Source organism: Scylla paramamosain, chromosome 2, assembly GCF_035594125.1.
Source record: "Scylla paramamosain isolate STU-SP2022 chromosome 2, ASM3559412v1, whole genome shotgun sequence".
NCBI classification, from domain to species: domain Eukaryota; kingdom Metazoa; phylum Arthropoda; class Malacostraca; order Decapoda; family Portunidae; genus Scylla; species Scylla paramamosain.
Genome location: NC_087152.1, coordinates 40387585 through 40412507, shown reverse-complemented (window position 1 = coordinate 40412507; position 24923 = coordinate 40387585). Strand labels below are relative to the sequence as shown.

General features: G+C 36.2%; 1 protein-coding gene across 3 annotated transcripts; it reads left to right on the top strand.

Moving 5' to 3' along the window:
* Positions 1 to 343: 343 nt before the first annotated feature.
* Positions 344 to 24923, top strand: LOC135115160 (serine/threonine-protein kinase PAK 2-like). Of its 3 annotated transcripts, none has more exons than XM_064031657.1 (11): positions 344 to 412; positions 5288 to 5469; positions 6376 to 6530; positions 6639 to 6676; positions 7312 to 7395; positions 9257 to 9372; positions 10562 to 10748; positions 17970 to 18095; positions 18570 to 18719; positions 20774 to 20956; positions 22420 to 24923. In XM_064031657.1, the coding sequence occupies exons 1-11, from the start codon at positions 359 to 361 to the stop codon at positions 22582 to 22584; spliced, it is 1440 nt and encodes a 479-aa protein (XP_063887727.1). In that variant the 5' UTR covers positions 344 to 358; the 3' UTR covers positions 22585 to 24923. The 3 variants fall into 3 exon arrangements, with proteins under 3 accessions (XP_063887727.1, XP_063887731.1, XP_063887741.1); XM_064031661.1 differs by lacking the exon at positions 344 to 412 and adding an exon at positions 2682 to 2765; XM_064031671.1 differs by lacking the exon at positions 344 to 412 and adding an exon at positions 2759 to 2809.

Below are 24923 nucleotides of genomic sequence, written 5' to 3'. Positions count from 1 at the left end.
TATTTACCTGTTTCTTATTATTAATCTGCTTACTTATTTATTGTATTGATTTTATTTTTATCCTTTTTTTCTGAAGTCGAGGCTGATTTTTTTTTTTTTCTAGTACTACATAAAATATAACTGGAAATTTGCCACTCACAGTTTGTCACTAACCATCGCTAATTAAAAGCAGCAGGTTACTGTTATCCTGTATTCTAGGCTGACACCAGTTTGCTTTTCAGTACCGCCACTTGTTAAAGCTTTGACTTGCACCTCATAATTATGTAAACAGCTAACCACACTTGCTACCTCATCCTTCTCCCACGCAGGTGTTCACAACTGAGGAGCAACTAGACCCTGTTCGAGGTGCCTGGCATGGATGTTTTCTTGGACTTTGTTGGTTGCAGTTGGCGCGCCCAGCCTTCAGTGTGCGGTGAGTGAGACTAGGTTCCACTGGCCCTTTTCCTCATGAACAGGAGAAAACTAAGGCCTATATTCTGAAACGCTTTGCTCTCTCACCATGACAATTTTAGGACCATAAAAAACACCCAAAAAATCCGTGAAACTTAAGTAGAGCCATTTGAATGTAGTGAAGGTCCGGCGCAGAAGTGTTTCAGATTACGGTCCTTAATTTGATCGCACTGATTGTCTGGAGAAAAGCAGTATGTTACAAGTGATATGGTTATGGAGGTGATAGGAATGCGAAGAAGAGAAAGACCTAAGATAAGGTGGAAATATTTCATTAAAGAGGACATGAGAGACAAAAGAATAAGCGAAGGAATGGCACAAGACACATCTGGAAAAGGATTATGAAAAATGGTGACCCCGAGTAAGAATTCAAGCTGATAGAAAGACTGACTATATTTCCTTAATTTCTTTAGAGTGTATCAATGTAAATGCAGAAAGTTAAGTTACTGTTTAGATTGTTCTCTTTCTTGAGTGTATTTTTTCCATTCATTTCCATTTACTTCATTTCTCCTCTTGAGTGTATCAGTGAAAAATCATCGCTGTAGATGCTCAGTGTTTTTGTTCAGATTGTTCACTCTCTCTTTTGTCGTGAACCTGAATTTGTTCTGGTATTGATTGTTTCCAATTCACTCAGTTTCTGCCGTTGTTTATTTTCATCGCCATCTTGTTATGACAGTATTCATACGCATTTTTTTTTCTTCCTCTTCCTTCCTTTCCCTCCTACACACACACACACACACACACACACACACACACACACACACACACACACACACACACACACTTAGAGAGAGAGAGAGAGAGAGAGAGAGAGAGAGAGAGAGAGAGAGAGAGAGAGAGAGAGAGAGAGAGAGAGAGAGAGAGAGAGAGAGAGAGAGAGAGAGAGAGAGAGAGAGAGAGAGAGAGAGAGAGAGAGAGAGTCACCCCTAAAACCGTCTCACGCCTCCGTTCTCGTCAGTGGTGGTATGATACCATGCCTAAGGGGAGACAATAATTCTAGAATGTGTTTCAGTTCGATCACAGAATCTGAGGCTTGAAAGTATTGCTGGCAGACTTTCCCTTACCTCGCAGAACAATACGATTTTTTTTTCCCCCTTTTCTCGAGGATGAGAACCGTTAGCTAATGTAGATTGCTAAGAGTTCTGAAGATAATCTGTAACCTGGCTTTAGTTTGTTTGGTCTTCATGCCTTAAAAATTATTGCTCTTTAATTTCTTCCTGCCTGATCACCAGAGTCGTATATAAGTTGACCAGCTCGGTGTCAGTTCACACTCAGCAACCTCGGAAAGTAGATGGTGCGTTAGTTCTCGCATAATCGTGCACCTGTAACACGAAGTTATAACATTAAAGTAATTCTACATTATATATTTTACTCAATGAATAGGTTTGATGTGTAAGTCTGTAGGAAAGCTCCTCTTTCCTATAATAAATCCTTGCACTGATCAAGTAAGTGCCTCCACCTACGCCCATTACAGGCTGCCATTGACATTCACGGGTGAAGTGTACCCCGCAGCTACACTTCCGTTTATTTCTGTGGGCCGGCTCTAGTCATCAAGGCCCACGTCACCTCGACTTCTCAAGGTGACAATCAGTAACAACAACAACTCACTCACGGCTTATTTACGCTGAAAGAACGGAGAAACATGCCATATTTACAATATGAAAAATATCTGGCTGACACTTTTCAGTGAGAGCTTGCATCAGTCACTGGTTCTGTTTGCAGTTCCTGTAACACCATTACTCTCTCTCTCTCTCTCTCTCTCTCTCTCTCTCTCTCTCTCTCTCTCTCTCTCTCTCTCTCTCTCTCTCTCTCTCCCCTCACAGCCGCTTGGAGGCAGCATCAGGGCACGTCCAAGCCATCACATGTCCTCTCCCTGGGAGAGGACGCACCCTTGCGTGGTGCCATGCCTTATGGAAGGTCACGGCACTGTATAAAAGCCTCCATGATGGCATCAGTTGAGACGATGCAACTTGTTGATATGCGTTCACTTATATGTGTCAAACAAACAGGCTTTTCCTAAAGATGCGACATTCGTGAGCGTTTAAGGGAAATTGGATGTTGATATATATTCCGCCATAAATAAATCTTATATATATATATATATATATATATATATATATATATATATATATATATATATATATATATATATATATATATATATATATATATATATATATATATATATATATATATATATTATATGGTATAACAACCTGTCTGGAACCTTATCTTGTTATCAGAGCCCGCGGCGCACACACAGGAAGCCACAGTGCCTCGCGTCATTAACGGCCACACTCCTGCGCACTGCACAGTCGGTAAGAACTTTAGGATACATCATGTGCTTGGCAACTTAGGCAAGGTGAAAACCTGTCGTGATAAGATGAATACGTTGCTGTATCCATGTAGTAAGACAAAACTTGACAAAGAGCCTCACGTACTCTTGTCAGCGCGCAGGGTGGGTGTGGATCGGGGTGCTGGCCGTGGACGCTGCCTTGTTTGTCAGATCCATGTAACATACGGGTGTGAAATGTTCCACGATTTTATTCTACCATTATTTTTTTTTTACTTATATAATCACAGGTAACTGTTGCACAAGAGTGTACAATTAGGTATAGTGAAACAAAGGCTAGGGCATCATTTAATTGCCGCTGTGATTTGATAAGGTGGATCGCTCAGTTATATAAGGTAAGATTCTTATTTCTGTAAAAGGAACAAAGGATGTAGAAATGGTATCATGGAAATATTTATTTGTGAGACATCCTCTAACTTCCAGCTGTGAGTGTTGTTTAGAACGATGAATCATTCCATCTTGATTAAGCCTTTTTTTTCCCCGAATGTAAAAAGATACGCAGATGTGCACAATTTGACACGAGTATGTTTACCGATATTGCCTTCTTTTTTCCATAGTTAAATCCAATAAAAATATAGGAAATGCTTCAAACGAAACAGAAGTGGTTAGAAAAGATGACTGCAGTCTGTCTAAGGTGACTACAGTCTTGCTTTTAGGCGGGACTGTCCTGCTTTTTCAACATGTACCGCTTGTAGCAGTCCCTCTTTTTTAATGTTTGCCCCGCTTTTTCGTGGTCGTCCCACTTCAGATGTAAGACTGATAATCTTATCAAACTTTAGTATTTCATTAGCTATTTATGAACTTTGTAATGTAATCGTGTGTGTGTGTGTGTGTGTGTGTGTGTGTGTGTGTGTGTGTGTGTGTGTGTGTGTGTGTGTGTGTGTGTGTGTGTATGGAGAGAGAGAGAGAGAGAGAGAGAGAGAGAGAGAGAGAGAGAGAGAGAGAGAGATGGTGAGACAGGTGGTTGGTTGTTCTGGTTCCCGTCGATTCCAGCAAGTTGTCATTAAGTGTTATGCGGTGACTGTATCTAAAAATCACATAATATATAGCTTAAGTTTTATTTATTTCTAACTCGCCTCAAATACGCACTGCAGGCCAGCTGGTCATTACATTCAATTCACGCGGGGCACTCAGGTGTGTGTGTGTGTGTGTGTGTGTGTGTGTGTGTGTGTGTGTGTGTGTATATATATATATTATAATGTCCCGCATAATGTCCCGCTTTTAACTCAAAAAAATCAGATCACATTAAGTATGCCATCTCCATTTGTCAAACTGAAAACGTTCATGTGAAGAACACAGAGCACATTTTGTCAACAAAGCAACATCCTCTTTGTCCAAGACTTGCTTTGGAATTTCCCGGCGGAGGATGTCATGCTCCATTATTTAAATCATGCAGCACTCTACTCCTCTCTCTCTCTCTCTCTGACTTTGTTCTCAGATTTTGTAACAGGGAGACTTATCACATCCACCGTACATGCATGCATACTTTGTTGTTACTTAGTTATCCCTTATCATTTATGTGTGTCTTTATCAAAGGTGACATCAGGGATATAAACGTAACTGACCTTTGCGCACCGTCACTGTGATATAGTGAGGATCTTTACTCATTCCAGTTAAGAGGATAAATGTGAGGGAATGCCTGTGAATTGTTAATCTTCTCTAAAGGATCCCAGCCTGTAGGATAAACTGACTGATGTAACCCGTTGTGTGCACTCTAGTTATCCCAGAGCTTGCATGAGAATGTTCCGATGGGGCGAGACAAGGATGACTGACAGTGACTGATGCCTCTATCTGTTGTAAGAAGAAATGTGAGCTGCCAACAGCCGATTTCCGTCGAGATTTTCTAACAATCCAGCGTAGTGAAATGACAATGAACATGTACAGTACATATAGACGCACCGACAAATATACATAGTCCTAGTTTCAAAAGTCTTTTATGTATCTACTATAGAGCCAAATCCATTTTACAGGAAGCGGATAGATATATCATATAAATCGTTATGTCCTTCCGTTAGTATAACGCAGCGCTTCCATAAATGGTAACCGTTTGTATGCCAACCTTTGGGATCCAGATCCCATCTTAACCAAAGGGATTCTCGAGGACCTCATGACTACTGATCCCGCGTCCCGCTAGTGTGTGTGTGTGTGTGTGTGTGTGTGTATATATATATATATATATATATATATATATATATATATATATATATATATATATATATATATATATATATATATATATATATATATATATATATATATTGCTTGTATTTTTTCTTTTTTTTTTCAAGATGGTCTCAACATTCACAAAAAAAAAAAAAAAAAAAACATTTCTGGAAATTCGCAATTCATGAGATTACTGACCACACGAATATGGGAAGAGCAGTGTGTATATATGTGTGTGTGTGTGTGTGTGTGTGTGTGTTGCCCCTGGAGATTAAGAAAGTATCTTAATTCTTTAAGTCAACCTATATGTTTCTCTCCTTTCAGGCCAGAATGAAGGCAGTATTTACGAAGTTGTTCGGAAAAAGAGAAACCACCTTTACAGATGATGTTGAAATATCCCATCCTAATGAGGTTCAGCACAATGTGCATGTCACATTCAACAAGGAGACGCAGTCTTTTGAGGGCATTCCTGAAGCATGGAAGAAATTAATTGGCAATGCTATCAGGTGAGGCAAATTTTGGCTTGCATTCAGAAACACTTCTCCACTTAAGTTAACAATGTAGAAATATTTTAATCTGTCACAAGAACTGTAAAAGACACCCCCTAAAAGCCACGTAATTTAATCAACATTTTTTTTTTCTTTCTTTTCTTTTAACTAGTAGGGATACGGGCAGCAGTGTTTCAGGATATGGTTAGTGTTAATTTCATTGATGCCAAACTACTGTCAAACGTTTTTATATAAGTAGATTATACATTTGATATTTCTCTAGGTTACAAGAGGGTAAAATTCTCAGGGAAAGGTTGGGGGAAGGGAGTCGTGTGTGTTTGTTATAGCATTATGATTCATATTTGTGAAGATGATAATATTGAAATGAGTTGGGTTTTGAAAGCACAGTGTTGTCTTGTCTCAGCAATGCCACCCTCACACTTTAAAGTATTTCTCAGCTTTTGTATAAAGGCATGATTAAATTTGAAGCTACTCACGTTAAGTGAAGCTTGATGTGGTTCATGGCAGCAACACTTCTTGCTGTCTTTCTCCATTAGATTTGCTCACTTAACTTTTTCTTCACATTTTACCTTTTGCTTCTGTAGAGAATCTGCTGATAAATCTTACATTTGTTTTACTGCAAACTTTCAGGATTCCCTCAAACTTGAAATATGGAACCTTCCTCAAATTTTCTGTTTTAATTAGTTCAGTGCATTGAGTTAGCATTTTACACTAAACTAAATTTTAAATTAAATTTCATAATTTGACATCTTCAAGAATTGATATGTAGAGGAACTGTTTTCTTGTTAAAGATTTTGTACTGTTTCTATTTGTAAATACTATTTTTTTTTTCAATGAAATAAGAATTTACTTGTACAAAACAAAGCTTAATTTTCTTTATTAAAACTCATTCTTCATTTTCAGTGAGGATGAGATGGTGAACAACCCAGAAGCAGCCATAGCTGCAGCAAAATATCTTAAATATTCTATTAAGCGAAAAGAAACTGCAGTAAAGATAATACCCACAGCTGAAGTGATTTTAGAAGAAACTGAGGCTATAGAAAAAATTTTTGAAAATGGTATGTATACAGATTTTTATTATTTTCAGCTCATGGTTTTTAACACAGTTTGAAACCCATATGAGCCTTTTCAAGTGTTGTATAATGAGAAAGCTTTGTTTCTTGCAGGAAAAGACACTGATGAGCCAAATGAAGACAATAATCAAGTGAGTGTACAACTCTCTCCTTTGTGTTGAGGCACTGAATAGATATCTCTCTTTCAGTGTCTGGCTTATTTTTGGCAAACTTATTGTATTTAAACTTGAAATACTACTTATTAATGAAGGGCAATTTTTCACTCATCCATCTCTCTCTCTCTCTCTCTCTCTCTCTCTCTCTCTCTCTCTCTCTCTCTCTCTCTCTCTCTCTCTCTCTCTCTCTCTCTCTCTCTCCAGTTTCCTACACAATTCTTTTTGGCATATTTCTTTTTTTAGGAACAAGAGAAGGAAAGATTATTCACTGATATAAGCCCATACATACATAATTTATCTCTTTTGCAAAACCAGTGTGCAAAAGGGGAGATTTTGCTGAATCAGATGATGATGGGAATAATCTACACTATACTAAATTTTGTAGAAATCTTGGAAAATTATTATTATACCATAGCTAAAAAAATAGAAAAATAAGAGCACTGTTACCATTTTTCATTTATTCATTTATTCTTTTTTTTATATTCACATTGATACTTGCAGTTAATAGATTAGGTACATGTTCTAGTTTAGAATTTTTGTTTGTGATCTAACAAATAATTATCACTGTCTTGATATATTATTTCCTTTTAATCCATACAAAATTTCCCCAGGACACAGGTGCACTGTCAGCCCACATCATGCGCAAAGATGTCAGTAAGAAGCCTGAAGCAGAAAATAAGGAAAGTCCAGTGCCAGTAAGTATCACATTTTAGTAGTTTGTGTCCAGTATGAAGTATTAGTAATAATAATAACAATAATAATAATAATAATACTTTATTGCTCATACAGAGAATTTGTTTTGTGCCTGTCCAAATTATAAAGGAGAGAAATATCAATTGAAAAGATTATAAACAATACCAGTCATGCATATTCATAAGACTTAAAATGAAAGAGAAAAGATTCATCTTCCTCTTCAACTTTACACATGCTTAATCACACACTACTTACACCATACATTGCTGATTTCCTGTGTGCTGCCTTAGTTGACTTATTGCACACTATTTCATATCCTCATATTTGATGGATGAACTGTAGGCTGCATTATTATTTTGTCTCAGTTTCATAAGATAAATTCTGCTCTCTCACTTTCCTGCTTTTTGTTTGGGATGATAACATAACTTCTTCAACTTGAAACTATTGATTTTTTATTTGTTTCATTTTTTTTTTTTTTTTTTTTTATACCTGTTATGATAAGTTTTGTGTGTTAAATGAGAACTGGTAAGTATTTTTTTTTTTTTTTTTAAGAAAAGGATATTTATAAGGAATCTTGGGTGAGACAAGCAGGTAGACAGGTTGTTGATAAAAGCAACGATGAATTTTGCATCTGTGTCCAGAAAATGTAATGGGAACATCGTGGTATGCTAGAGTGTTGCTAAATGAAAAATAGAGTTCTGTTTGACTGTGATTACTACTATCTGATGGAGAGAAAGTTGAGGACAGGTTCAAGGAAGATTGGATGCAAGGCAGACTGGGTGTGACAGTGATTTTGAAAGTGAGTTAATTGGGCAAGAGAGGAAAAGTTATGTAATATCAGATAAAGTTGAAAGATAAAAGGAATACAGTGCAAGAGGGATTTCTTGGTAATATATTTTGGTGTCAATTTGATATAAAGAAAAAACTGTTGCTCACTGAGAGGTTGGGCTGAGGCACCTCAATGGCTGAAAATCAAAACCACCAGTCTTGACACCAGCTGTCACCTTGCACCACCATTACCCACACCCAGCCCCTCCATGAACAGGATACTGAAGATTTCTCTGTTGCATACAGTTGATTTCAAAGGTGCTTAAGAAAATTATAGATTCATGTCAAGTAGGAACATTATGGGGACATGCACATCCCCAAGGGCATATAATATCTCATCATTCACACAAGTCTCAGTGCTCCTCAGAACTTCACTTACCCACAGTTGAATTGAACAAATGTGCTGATCACCCTCATGTTGGGGTTGCAGAAATGGATCTGCTGCTCCTGTAAAGAGAAGCCAAGAGAAGTGGTCGAGTGTTTATAAAGACTATGTCAGGTGCAGTCCATCATGGGATGCTGAGGACTAAGGCTGACACCAATTGTCTCTCAGTCAAACTGCAAAATTTGAGATGGAGCTGTTATCCATTCAAGGATTAGAGATTCTCAGCTGATCAAATGGGATTTTTATATCTTTCTGTCATGATGTTTTTTTTTCTTTCTTTTTTATTATTAATGTATATCATCTTTGCCAGTTTTGTACTTATTTATGATTTTGGCTTTGTTACTGCCCGTATGTTTATAGTTAACGTCTCCTATCAATACTTGTCAGTTATTCAAGCTGTTTCTAACCAAATTTGCTGAAATAAGTTTACAATTACCTTATTTATTGAATGCCATGAAGCATAACATGTTCCAACTATTTTTACTGACAGTATATTTGCATTTCTTAGGATATTAAAACTTTTGTAGGAAATGAGTGAACTAAAAACATGATGAGGCACATTAGGAAATATAAATTATTGATACGCTAGTACCCATTATACTTGAAGAAGTATTTACACAATGACATTCATAGCTTGCCTTCATATCCAGGTTCGAAGAAGAAAAGAAAATATAAGTGACGAAGAACTAATGGAAAAATTCAGGGAACAGTGTTCTCCACTGAATCCAAAATTGCTTTATGAGCGAGACCAAGAGCTTGGTGCCGGGTGAGTAAGAAACAGTGATGTGATTCTTCCTTTTGATCTGTTGTAAAGTAAGTTGGCTTAAACCAGAAGCATCTAAACCAAGCACCCAAGTGATCCATACTGGTGGAAGTACATTATGATAATAGCACACTTTCTGTAGGTGTATACCTTGCACAGATAAATTGCAATTAAAAAATTATTTAGTTTCCATAAAAGACAGCTATACATATATTGAAGATTTGGAAAGTAGAATTTTTGCTGCATCTTTCAATACACATGTGCATCCTTGACTATGCCAGTGCTATCCCCAGCACAAGGAGGCTGTATAGGGAGAACACCACCATAGGTATAGATTTAATAGGCATCTAATTAAGATGGAAAACTTAAAAGAATAGTATTACATAACAGATTAGACACCTATCATTGGAGGCAGGTGAGGAGTAACATTGCATTATATTCGTCTATAGAAGTTTTCTGTTTGCCTATCACATTTGTGGATAAAGTTTCCAGAATGAACATACTTTAGATTTACATATTCTTGTTGTATTCCCAGACTGTATCATAAGTTACATGGTCATGAAGTGTCTGGACAATCCACTTGGCCCTGATAATCGTTTCAGCTTAACTGGATACATTTCATGTACCTTCAGGATCCCATCATGGATTCAATATACTGACACTCCTGCAATATTTATTTACTTTTCTTATGATTGCCTTTGTATGTATCAGTTTCTCAGTGTTTTGAATCACAAAACATTACAAACATTGCAACTTATGTGGTTTATGCAATAAACCACATATAGAGGATACTTCAATACAAATACTTAGTACAGTTACTTCTTAAATTTAGTAAATATATTGCGTAATTTTTTAAAGTTTCACACTGAACTGCTACACATCTTAAGTACAGGTCACACATATTCAAGAATTTATTCACATGGCAGTGAGGTTACCAGCTATTCACCCATTGCCACCCCTATTGTCCTTCCTTTCCAAATCCTCACCCCCTCCCCCCATCTCTCTCTCTCTCTCTCTCTCTCTCTCTCTCTCTCTCTCTCTCTCTCTCTCTCTCTCTCTCTCTCTCTCTCTCTCTCTCTCTCTCTCTCTCTCTCTCTCTCTCTCTCTCTCTCTCTCTCTCTCCTGTATTTACTCCATTCATCTCAATACCTCACTATTTCTTCTCCAAATAATGTGCAATGTTTACTTTCAGGGCATCTGGCACTGTCTTCATAGCAAAAGAGAAGGCCACAGGTCGCATTGTTGCCATAAAGGATATCAATCTCAACAAGCAACCGAAAAAAGAATTGATTTTAAATGAAATAGATGTCATGAAGAATATAAATCATGAAAATCTGGTGAACTTTCTTGATGCTTTTCTGTTAGATGATCATTTATGGGTAAGTAAATTATCATCATCATCATCATCATCATCATCATTCTCTCAATACTTATTTTACAATATACAAGCAACTGAGGAGGTAAGGGACCACAAGTGCTGCTGGTACCTGGCAGCCTGAGGAGACAGTGATAGTTCCCTCAGGAACTGATGACAGGATGACTGGCTGCATTGATTATAAACTGTTTGTATTAGTATTCACAGCTTCATGCAAGTGAACCTAATGTTCAATGAGGAGTTTTCTTTGTTCTTCATAGATGAAATTTGTTATAGCTTTCATCTAGTAAGAGTATGGGGCTGGATTCATCTTGAGTCATGAAACAACAGATGTACAAGTCTGTAGCTGTAAGATACTGGATTATTAATGGATTCATCTGCCATTGAGCAGTTGTAATTATTCTGGTTTTCAGGAAAACAGCAAGTACTAGAGAGAACCATAGGCCAGGTGAGTCTCAATCTGTACTCCAGCTGATCATTCTCTGCTGAAAGACATTCATGTTGCTTGTTTTATCACAACTACGGTATTTGACAGCTTATAAGATGCATGGGCTTATAAGAAGTAACTCAGTTTGGGCAGGCATTGAAAAAAAGAGATAAATAAGCAGCTTTAAGCTCTGAATATGAAGTGAAGGGTTTCACCTGACATTTGAAGCCCTCTCATATGTATTCAGATCCTTATTAGATCCGAATATTTTACATTTAAAAACTTTAATATTTGCTAGGACCTACCAACACTGGTCCTTAGACCAACCCTGCTGTGAGATGTAAACAAATAAACAAATATGGCATAGGCAGTGACATTTTCGGAGCTCAGAGAGGTATTAAAGTTTGTACTTCTTATCTTTTTATCATCATTCTGCACATAATTCAAGTTGTAATATTTTTGTACATTTTCAAAGCATAAGGATGTGTGAAAATAGATTTACGTTATTTTTATTTGAAATATTTAGTACATTTCCAAAACAAAAGAAAGTGTGAAAATAAATTAATTCTATTCATCATGAAATTTAGTACAATTGTAGTTTTTTTTTTTTTTTTATCAGATTCAAATGGCTGAAAATAAATTTGCTCTGTTCATGTCATACCTCAAGGAATAATGGCATCATACTAAGGAACACAGTGAATATTGCACTTGTCACCAAGTTTGGTATGTAACTGATCATAAGTTTGTTTTGGTACATGCAATGTAAGCATCGTCACCTAATTTCCTCCTGGCTGCTGTTATTTTATGTAAATTATCAGTAAAATTACCTGTTATACATTGTTACCTTGCAAAAACAAGTTGTTTTTTTGTGGTGTAGAAGTGATCATCACTTTTTTTACATTTGCAAAGATATTTGGGGTTTGATTTAAGGGCCACTGATGGTGCTCCATGGTCTCCAGTGTCATTTGACAGGCACTCCAGGATGGGACATTGCCATAGACTTCCCACTAGCCACTGCGCCAAAGCTGAACCTTGGCCTTATAAGACGCTGGCTCATTTTCTGAGATTTTTTGGGGGAAAAAGGCACATCTTATAAGCCATCAAAATTAATATGGTATTGTACCAATGCACATGTTTTCTAGTAAGGCATTTATCAGTCTGAATACAATAGCTCTGAGATTTTCATATTAATTTGCTTGTGTGTTGAAATATACAGTATCTGCAAAATACTGTAGGAGAAGTAATGAAGAGCCTTGAATTCACCAAGAAGGAAGTGGATGCTTTGAAGCAAGAAATGAAACAGAGAGAAAGAGGGAACAAGGAAAACCTCAAATAGTTAAATGAAGAACTACTGGGTTGCCATCAGAATATTAAGGACCTTGAAGAGAGGTGTAATTATCAGGAAGACTACAGTTGCCGTAACAACCTCCAAATAATTGGCATATAAGAAAAGGAAGGCAAAATTGTTGGAGGATAAGCTCAAACTATCCAACATGCAGCTGGAACAAGTGCATAGAGTGGGCCAGCACTTTGAAAACTGCACCCGGCCCATCATCGCTCACTTCACAAGATACTGTGACATGGAGGCTGTAATGAAAGATGTTTACAAGCTCAAAGGAACACAGATTTTCATCAATGAAGATTTGTGTCCGGCCTCACAAAACATCAAGAGAGCTCAAATTCCCCAGTTCAAAGAAGCAAGGAGCCAAGGTAAAATAACTTATTTTTGCCACATGAAGTTAATCATTAAGGATAGGACCAGTGCACCTGCACAGAAAGCTTCAATCAGGGCACTTCAAGCTGGCGCCATTGCCCCATTCGGAACACCTGCTCATGGCAATGGTGGTGATGAGGCTACTGTGTGCAGACACCCTGGCACACCTGCTTGTAGTGACGACAGTGATGATGCCTCCACTCATGGCCAGACGTCGACCCAGGAGAGCAGTGCTGCACCTGCTGCCACTTCTGTCTGTGGCAGTGGTGTAGTCGGTGCTGGGGACATGACTCATGGTGGTGTCACTAATGTGGTTGCTGCCAGTGCCTGGGGGCTCGCGTTGAGCAGTCTTGCAACTGTTGGTGATGATGGGGCATCTACATCTTCTCACCCTGGAGGGACTAGAACCCACAGCTTCATGCAGAGTACCACAAGGACGTCCTTGTATGGACACAAGTCTCAGTAGATAGCTAGTAAGCCAATAACATGCCTATAATAACTTGTACAAATGTCTTTTAACCAGCGTTTTCTTCCATTTAGTAATTTAAATGACTCCATATTTATTAGTATATTTATCATGAGTGATCACCACCAGTTTCCACTCAATGTAATTAATAACTTAAATTTCAATAGGTACAATTTTGATGATAGAAATGTTGAAAATTATTTAGTTTTTCAGGAACCAGTGTGTGATTACCATTTTTGTGACACCTCATTTCCATACCAGTTATCTAGCAATACTTTAAAAGTGCTATCTTTTAATATTTCCAGTATTCCTCTTCACTTTGACAGTTTTGTTGACCAGGGCAGACTGATATTTTTCATGTTGTTGGGTTTTGTGAAATGTGTTTGAACGATGCTATTTCTTCACTTTATAACATAAACAACTTTATTTCTTACTTTAAAAACAAAAACACACTTGGTGGTGGAGTAGATCTTTTCTTAAGAATAATTTTACCAATTTCCTAGTGCATAATATTTTCTTGCAATTACCTCACACTGAAACACTTTTCATTAAAGTAATTCAGCCCTTCAGCTTTACTATGGGAGTAATTTATAGACCACCAAATAGTAACCTAGACAATATTTTTTAGAACAATAGAACATATCTCTGACTTTTTAATAAATGAAAAATTACTTGTTATAAGATGGGAGATTTCAACATCAATTTATTTAATAATGACAGTAGGAGTTTTGATTTTATTAGTATACTCTACTCTTATCACTTTTTCCCCATTAATCACTAAACCAACAAGAGTAACAAGTACTTATGCTTCCCTAATTGACCACTTGTGGACTAACAACCTTCACCGTCATCAGGTCAGCATCATATCCCATATTTCAATAAGTTACCACTTTCCAGTTTTCAGCATATTTTCTGTTAACATTGATAAACAGTTGTATTTAATTACAACATTCAATGGAATATGTGATAGTATATCAGTAGAATAATTTCAGTCAGACATTACATCTCATAGCTGGACTCTTGATATGGTTGATAATGACATGAATGAAAGTTTCAATAACTACATGGAAAAATTTGCACAGATATATGATCAGCATTTTCCCTTAAAAAGATTTACGAACAAAGAAAATATAGTAATAAACCTTATATAACCCAAGCAATAAAAAAATTCAATAAAACACCGTAGTAAATTGCAAAAACTGTATGCTAAGTGGCCACATACGAATGAGATATTTAAAGGATACAGGAATACACTCACATCCACAATAAGAACAGCAAAAGAAAATTATTATAAAGCCGAATTGAGAACAATGTGGGAAATAGCAAGGAAACATGGAATATTATAAACTCTATAATGGGGAAATCTAGCAATAAGCCACCAGATTTTATGTCTTTTCAAAACAACACTTTAAATAACAATAAAGAAATAGCTGAATCATTTAAAGATTATTTCTTGTAATATTACAAACAACCTAGCCGTGATGAATATCCCACAAACTCGTGTCTCATACTTCATGCCTGCCCGAACCCATTCCATTTTCCTTTTTCTTTACCCGACAACACTTTTTAAAAATAAAAACTATTATCAACAACTTTAAACTGGCTGCTCCAGGATTCAATGACATTAATGTAAAGGTCATTAATTAAAGCTTGTTTCACTGAAATTTCATGCTTTCTTGTATATATGATTACTAGGTCTTTTAATGAAGGTTATTCTCCTAAACATCTGCAAATTGCAAGGGTTACTCCTATCCACAAAAGAAGGTGATAAGACAAATCATATCAACTACAGACCAGTTTCTATCCTTCCCACCTTTAGCAAAATTTTTTATAAAGTTGTAGCTTGCAGGTTAATGAATTACATATCTGAAATTACATATCTGAACATTCTATCCCAACAGATAATCAATTCGGATCTCCCCCTAACTACTCCACCGACCTCACTCTCCATGAATTTTGTCAACACATAAACAACACTGTTGATAACAAGAGATATTAGATATCTGTTTTCTGTGACCTGTCAAAAGCATTTGATGCAATCTCACACTCCACTTTATTAGAAAAATTAAAAGTATATGGCATCTGCAGCACACCACTTAATGGTTCAGCAATTACCTAAGTTTCAGAAAACAGTTCACAGTATATAATCTCTTGTTTTTCTCATACACCTCTATTAACCATGGAGTGCCACAAGGCACATGACATCCCTTGCACTACGGACAAACTTAAATTTTTTCTGTTTGCAGATGACACAACAATTTTTGTTCAGGGCCAAAATATAAATTACATACAGAATACATTAAATGTTGAACTATCTAAAATTTCTAATTAGATTAAAAGTAATTAATTAACATTAAATATTTCCAAAACTCATTTTATGACATCATCTTCTTTAATGATGCAAACACCAAACAGAAATGTCTATATTGATGACTTTTCACTCCAGCAAGTTGAAGTTTGCAAGTTCTTAGGGATTATTGTTGACAATAAGCCAAAATTTAAAGAGCATGTATATGAAGTCATTATTAAACTCAGTAAATTAATTGGTATATTTTACAAGGTAAGAAATAACATCACAACAGATTGTCTAAGAAATATTTACCTGTCATTAGCATATCCACACTTTTCATATGGTTCAGTCATATGGGGGGATCCCTTAATACTTACCTTGAGAATCTTTTTATCATCTAGAAGAAACTATCATGAGTCATGTCCTGCAGTCATCACTACGTCCACACTGACCCCCCTGTTCAAGCACTTCGACTTTGCTGAAACTCCACAATTTTATTGATCTCCAAACAAATCTCTTTGTATTTAAATCATTATATATTAATCAAATAGAATGTGACTTCAAATTTATCTGTAATCCTCACACCCACAGACAAAACTGTCTTCAACTACCATTATGCAGAGCTTCCCATGCTCAGTGATACTTGACATACAAGAGTGCAAGGCAATTAAACCACTTGCCTCAAGATATTAGAAATAGCAATTCTTTCAATATTTTTTAAGAAAAACAAACTTGTGTTGTTCATTAATTATTGAGGATTTCATAATTATCACTTTTTTGTTAGGATTATTATTTATTTTTATTATTTATTATTACAGCCCTTGTATGTACCATTGACATAATACTTGTAACAACCTTGTCTTTTCATTACATATATGATCTTTGGACCTGTTTTATATCGCTACTGATAGCTCCAAAGAACTACCTGTCCAGATTTTTTCTATTTGCATAACGGTTTTTTTTTTCTTTTTTGTTTATATTTGCTTTGATATGTGCATGTATATATATGTATGTATATGTATATATTTACCTAGTGTTTATAGGTAGATAAATATATACACATATATACATATGCATATTAAAATATATATAAATAAAAAATAAATAATAAATATATGTGTCTGTATATGTGTGTGTGTGTAATTCTCACTTTCGTAAATTTGACTTATATATATCCAGTATTTAATTATTTGTATAATGATGATCCTTAGGCCTAACATCTAACCTCATTGGCATGTTTTATTGTGTCAAGGTCTGTGCAAAAGCTTCAGCTTATCAGACCAAGCTTGTACTGTACCATTATTTACACAATATATTATTATATATATAAAAGGCCAATAAATGTATCTCTCTCTCTCTCTCTCTCTCTCTCTCTCTCTCTTCCCAACTGCAAGATAAAGGGTGGATGACAGGTTTTTCCAGTTTGCCCTTTCCTGATCTCATTTTGAATTTTACTTAGTGACTATTTGTTATTGTGTCTCCTAAGCCTCCACACAACTACTATGTCATCACTCAGTGTCTCCAGGGCTTTCAGCTGATCCCACTGTAATGATAATTTTTTTTGTTTATGTTGAATGAGTGATTTTGTTTTCTTCTTCATCTGATTCTGAGGCAGACTTTCTATGGCCAGTATCTTCAACTCATTAGCCTGCTTTTGACACGAGGAAATGTAAGGGAGGCCATACTGGCCACAAATTTGGTGACCAACATGAAAATATGGTAAAATAGTTACCAGTGAGGAGCTCAGGGAAGGATAGCTGCTTGAGTTGTAAATACAAGTCTGTTCCAAATATAGGTTTGCCACAGGAAGAAAGTTATTCTACTTCATCACATCACCATACAAAAACTACATGACATAGAGATCTTGCGACAAATTGCAGAGGAAGAGTTGTTAAAGGGGATGCTCACAAGATTCAAGTCTTTAACTCAGTCAGAGCTCTAAAATTCATGATGGAAATGGAGCATTATCCATGAAAATGTCAAAACACTGCCATATAGGGAGAAGTGATTTGCAGTAATGTTTCTGTCTTTTATGGGTTAAAACAAAATAGAATTACCAGAAAGGAAGGTAGAAAGTGAAATGAAATAGATAAAACAAAAGTATTCAAATGTAATGTTTATGACACACTGTTGGGGACTTAAATGGCATTTAGTTTTACTGTGCAAGATAATCATAATTCTAAAAGTAATATTAATTTGATGAAAAGAAACCAGCTCTGTGTTCACAGAATAATACATATTGCTATAATGATTATATTTTTATTACAAATGCAAATTTGGCCTTGACACAGGAAATTTTGTGTGTCTTATAAGCGTGAATATTTGCAGGTTGTAATGGAGCTTCTTGATGGTGGAGCTTTGACTGATGTTGTCACAGAAACAGTCATGAAGGAGAGCCAGATTGCTGCTGTTTGTCTCCACACACTGAAGGGAATAAAATACCTACATGACAGAGTAAGCATGAATTTATTGCCTCATCTTTATTTTGCTTATTTGTTTTATATATTTCTTTATTTTTGTTTTTCTCTCCCCAGAAATATATGTAAATAGTATTTGTCATGCTATGCTCCCCTCAATGCTCCTGCAACAAGAATTGAGATGTAGGAATTAACAGAAAGAAAGTTTGAATTTGAAAGGTCTTCTTCACATTTTTTATTCCTGTTTTATTATTTACAGTTTTTTCTCAAACATTTTGCTTGGAGCTCTGAGGAAGGAACTTGGATATGGTCAAATTGTAGCATAGCAAAGATTGTCTGTTGTTTATAATGTAACATGTGTTATAATAATTGGCAATGTGATGCTGTTATTCCTAAGTTAATGAAAGTTCTAGAGATGCAAATTGCAGTTAATTCATTTCATTAGGACTAACTCTGCTTAACAATTTGATGTACTTACCTTAAGGCAAAACTGAGGTATTCATTTTTTCAGGGAATAATCCACAGAGATATTAAGTCAGACAACATTCTTCTTGGCAAGGATGGATCTGTGAAAGTAACAGATTTTGGTTTTTGTGCCAACATCTCCGGTGATGAGAAGCGTCAGACCATGGTTGGGACTCCGTACTGGATGGCTCCAGAGGTCAGTTTATTCATGTGTATTTACCTAGTTGTATTCACCTAGTTGTAATTTACAGGGCATGTGTTATATTCCATGTAGAAGCCTTGTTAAAGAATGTTTCTCATTGTATTCCACATAGAAACCCTCTTGAAATTTTTTGTAGACTGCTAGTGTAGTCCTTTGCAACATTTCACCTATTTTTTTCTCCTTCTCTCTCTCTCTCTCTCTCTCTCTCTCTCTCTCTCTCTCTCTCTCTCTCTCTCTCTCTCTCTCTCTCTCTCTCTCTCTCTCTCTCTCTCTCTCTCTCTCTCTCTCTCTCTCTCTCTCTCTCTCTCTCTCTCTCTCTCTCTCTCCAGCATTCCATCTGTGTAAACTATGACATTTTATTCATTAGCAGACCTCTGAAATGTGATGATGAAGGGCATTTCTAAGCTAAATCTAGCAGCAGTTAATAACCTCTCAACTTCACTTATATCGTCAGATAGAAGAGATTTTGAATGATATTAGATTAACTAATTTATTTATTTATTGCTTATTTATTTATGTATAACCATTCTCCAAAACTGAGTTCTTATCAGATTAGCCAATTCATTTACTGAGATACCTCTCTTAGAAATGCTGAACTCATAGGAAAGAGAAAAAAAGTAGATCAGTCAAGGAGCTCCAGCATTACTTAAGAACAGGATGGAAGAGCAAAAACATTCATTAACTCTGTATTAGTGATGTAGACAGAATAGAGATGAAAGTAAGCAGCACAGTGATGCCACAGAAAAAAGGAGGCACTTGTTTGGTTTCAAAGAATATTAACCTTGGAATTAACTATGGAAGGTAGGAAGGGATGCAACATTATAGCAGAATGCAAGTGATTTGAAGACAATTATAGGAAGGGAGTTATTGTTCTCCTTTTGTTATTTCTCTAGAGTCAAAGGTTAAATTGGCACCAGGTATGAGTCTCTTCTTGTTGTTTCTGTCCCTTGCATCTTCCTCTGTGACTCCCAACCTTTGCAGTTCTACCTCAGTTCCATCCCTCCATCTCACTCTCTTTCTTCCTCTCAATATTCTTCCCTCAACTGGTTTTCTCCAGGCTTTTTTAATTGGTTCCTGGACTTCTCTTCTACTATGCAGTGTTAATGGGATCAGATGCTTTAGAATGCACTATGTTTAATAAGGCTATGAGTAGATGCCAATGAAGCATTAAAGTGATGGCTAATGAAATATATGAATCTTCACAGCATCACTCAAAGATCCATGTGTGGCGATGATATTTTCTCAAGTATTTGTTTTCCATCCCAAAGATCACACTTGTGTTGTAGATGTGGCAAAACATCAGTTCTACTTTGGAATTAACTGTCCATAATAATGAAGGATTACTGTATTTGATGGACTGATGAATCATTGTGGCATCTTTCAAACCTCATGAATTCTTATGTTTTATTGTTTTACTGTATTTCATAGTTGTGATGATGTTGTCCTTATGGGTAAGTCTTTGTGGATATTGGAATTCTTTGTGGGATCATGAACCATTGCAGAGGTGCCTTTGTTTAACCCTTTGTTTAACCTATATAGGGTATAGGGGTCTGGAGTCGTCTCTATTTTTGGCTGTCATCTGACATCTAGATGTTATCTAAACGTTCCATTGTCATTTACATATTACATAGATGTATATCATTAGTTTATGGTATTCGGTTATAGTTAGGAGGTGCCCCTTTATGCACTATCAATTATGTTTGGTTACAAGTAGTACCTTCTAGCAGAATAAAGTTTGGATTGCCACCCGAGTTTGTCATGTTCTATCACAATAGTATAAGCTGGCTGTATGGCATATAATCACTGAGCAGCCCCTTCCACTTTCTCTCTCTCTCTCTCTCTCTCTCTCTCTCTCTCTCTCTCTCTCTCTCTCTCTCTCTCTCTCTCTCTCTCTCTCTCTCTCTCTCTCTCTCTCTCTCTCTCTCTCTCTCTCTCTCTCTCTCTCATTGATTTTTCTTCATAAACAGGCTATTTATGATCAGATTCTTGGTGCCACATTTTTATTCTACAATTTCTATATATCTGTTTATCTGTGTATTGTCTTCTAGGTTGTAAATCGAAAGCAGTATGGGAAAAAAGTTGACATCTGGTCTCTTGGTATTATGGCAATAGAAATGGTTGAAGGAGAGCCACCTTACTTAAAAGAAACTCCTCTCCGTGCCCTGTATCTTATCGCAGCCAATGGGAAGCCAGAGATTCCATCATGGAGTAATTTAAGTCCAGAATTTCAGGTAAGAGAAGTTTCATGAATTGACATCCATCATATAACTGAAATAATTTTGAAGTTCAGCTAGCAGAAGTACTCATCATTTTATGTGGCATTGCTTGTTTCCTTTTTGAAGTTCAGCTAGCAAAAGTACTCATCATTTTATGTGGCATTGCTTGTTTCCTTTTTATTAACTTGCAAAGACAGTATCCTTAATAGTTGGGTATTTACTAGTTCTTCATACATGCCTATCAGTTAAGAATAGAACTCCAATTACACTTTATTTAGTTAGACTGACTTGAATTCAGCCCATAGCAATAATACTTCATTATGCCTCAAGAATCAGAGAACTAACCTCAATCCTGAGTTATGACAAAGATCAAGGGTATGTCCAGCCATCTGTGGTGCTGTTCCAGTACACACACTGGAGCAGCAAACTGTGTGTGATGTACGAAACAATTATGTAGTATTGGAGAAAACACACTATGACTGCCATTCATATGAGGAAAATAACCAGAAGATTGATTCAGAGTTGTGGCAGATGTCTCATATTCAGACTGTGGACATCTGTTTCCTCATACACATACTGATTTTAAAAGCAACCCAACAAAACAGTGTAACAAGAGAATATACTGATGAAACAGTCATGACTCAGTACATGCTTCATTTTCTATTATTGTCAAGATCTGCGGTACATCAGCCAAGCTTTAAGAACTATAATGATCACAGAAGAAATAGAATAAATAAAAGATAAGTCAATAATAATAACAATAATAATAATAATAATAAATAGAGTACAATGGAAAAATATGAAATAATGCTCACTTTACATTTCCTACACCATAACCTAGTTTAGTCTACATGCCCCCAAACACCACTGGGAAAGGATCCTTGAAGCTGATAACATTTTGTCATCTCCACAAGTGTTTCAGAATAATAATGATGTTAGGTAATCTTATTTGTTGATGTGCTATGATCCAGTGTTATATGACTTCATTATTTCATTGACTCGTCTCCTCTAAAGAGCTGTCTTGACTTTCTCACTCACCACTGTACTGCTGCATCTTGTACTACTTTTTATCATTATTTCCATGGTTCCTGCTCTTCTGATCCTATTGTATGCCTCTGCTTTCCTATGGCCTCATTGCACAATTTTTTCTGTTTACTCTCTTCCCTGTTCTGTCCACTTTAGTAATGTAAGAGTTAACTATCATCTTCACTCTTTCAGCCTTCTTACTAGTGAACTCAGGACTGAAATCCCTTTCTATTTTTGCATTTTTCTCTTGCTAGCATCTTGAACTTTACACTGTTTCAAAAGAGGAGTATTAAGGAACCTCAAAAAAATAAACTGATTGACTCTCCTGGTTTTCCTGTTTCTTTCCTTAGATACAGTATTATAAGTTGGCCTTTTCTATTATTTTCTGTGGCCTTTGCTGATCTTTCTGACATAGTTATACTTTTTTACAATGTCATTCTTTATATTTACAGGATTTTCTCAACCAGTGCCTTCAAGTTGATATGGATAAGAGGGCATCAGCTGCACAACTGCTAATTCACATCTTCCTCTCAAAGGCCATCTCCACTGTTACACTCAAACCTCTCATTGAAGCAGCTCGGAAAAATCTTGGTAAAAGAGTTAGTCATGAAATATAATGAATTGAAATTAACAGATCTGAGATAAATATTTTATTTTACTTTTCTTTAAAAAAAATAGCTTTCTTGTTAATGGTCAGTTGTGGATTTTACCTTCACAAACTAGAGAATTATTATGTGCATTTAGTATTTTCATTTATTCTCTACCATATGGTGTCATATAAACTATTTTAGGTTTTTCACAACAAGTGTTCACACACACACACACACACACACACACACACACACACACACACACACACACACACACACACACACACACACACACACACACACACACACACACATACACACACACACACACACATACACACACACACACACACATACACACACACACATAGTGTAGTGGTTAGCACACTCAGCTCACAACCAAGAAGGCCCAGGTTCAAATCCCAGGCATGGCGAGGCAAATGGGCAAGCCTCTTAATGTGTACCCCCTGTTCACCTAGCAGCAAGTAGGTACGGGATCTAACCTGAGGGGTTGTGACCTCACTGTCCCGGTGTGTGGTGTGTCATTGGTCTCAGTCCCACACAAAGATCAGTCACTATGAGCTCTGAGCTCTTTCCATAGGGGAATGGTTGGGTGGGTGACCAGCAGATGACCGTAGGTGAATCACACACACACATCCACACATTTATGAATGTGTTATATTCTAGAAAAAAATATTAAACAAGAAACATTGTAAATGTGATTATGTATTTTCATCTTTTCACATAAGGCAAGAGACACATGAAACATTTTGTAGACATGATGAGATGCAAGAAAACCTCTGGCAACACTCCTATGATGGTATAGGTGATTAGAAGCTGTGGGATATTGTGCTGCCCAGTACCACAAGAGTATACATGCATACTGCATATTCCAGGATTATAACTGAAAATTCAAATTTTTTAATAAGTTTTTACTCATTGCATATCCTTTTCATGGCAGTGTTAAGTTAAAAAGTTGTAATTAATTTATTGTAACTTGGAGACCTTTAATGCTGCTGTAGCTGTCAAAAGTTATATAATATTCAAAGACTTTTTTTTATTTTTCATTTATATTTATGTGATAGATAATAATGATCAAGCATAGAGAACTGACAGGTTTGTGGTTATGGACTCTCAAGATGACACCCCTCCTCAGATGGGGAAGCATGCTGGATAAAACTATTAATCATATGTTTACCCAAATTCAAACGAAAGTGATATTGAATTTGTCTATTTCAATTTCACTATTCATATTAATGGCAAGTGATAATGAGGTTTCAAAAATGACTTGTTGTGTGGTGTTGATCATGTGCTACACCAGCAGAAGTCAGAATTCCCTAAAACTTGTTTTACTTATATAAGTTGATGTTACCATCCATGGTGCTTTTAGAAATGTAATCCCCACTTTTTGGAGGAGATTATTGTGCATATTTTATATGGAAATGTAGCAGGTACAGCTAAGCTCTATTTTATGGCAATTTCAGTGTCTTTCAAAAGTTGGCAAGATAAGCTAAATACAATGCTAGTCTGTTAACTTTACCAGGGCCAAAATGCTGATAGTCTGAGTTTTTAATATAGAAAATTATAATTTGGAAAGAAAAGTTGGAATTCATAAAGGCAAACAACTATGGTGTAAAGTAAAAATCATCTGATTAGATTCTGGAATCAGGCAATTAAGAGAAGAATTACAAAAGAAATATTAGTATTGCAATTTTAGATGATAAGAACTGATAAATTTAAAGATACAAATGGCAGTTTTAAAGAATGTACATTTGTTGCTTCCTGTATCAAGTCACATTTTTTGTGAGTCACAAGCTGTTCCCCATGCACAAGCCAGATAAAAGACAAATCTTGTAGCCATTGAGGCTCAGGCTGGGTGAAAACACTGGCTCAGGAGTGTATGTGAGTGTAAAGGTCAGTGACAAGAGATAATGAGTCAAGCTAAAGTTTTGTATTATATGTTCTGAGTGTAAAGAGCATATCTAAAGGAGGCAGTAAACTCCCAGTGGCAGACATCATGAAGTTCAAGTACAAATCACACGCCTATGGGGGATTGCTGTAATGGTATTCAGCACTGCAACAGCCAACTAATTAGGAAGAGGCCATCTGGCAAATATAATGGGGAAAGTTGTGACCACAGCATGTTCAAATAGTAGTGATTTTATACCAAAGTTATATGTATAAGCAACAATCAGTGTTGAAATAGTTGAAAACTCCATTAAGCAGAATTGCTGCTGTTATATTTCAATTAATAGACTTTTACTATATCATGATTAGTGTTCATCTAAATATATAAAAGGTGCTTGATGTATACAGTCACTTCTATAGTGTATGATCAAATGATGAAATAAAGGAAAATTTCACAA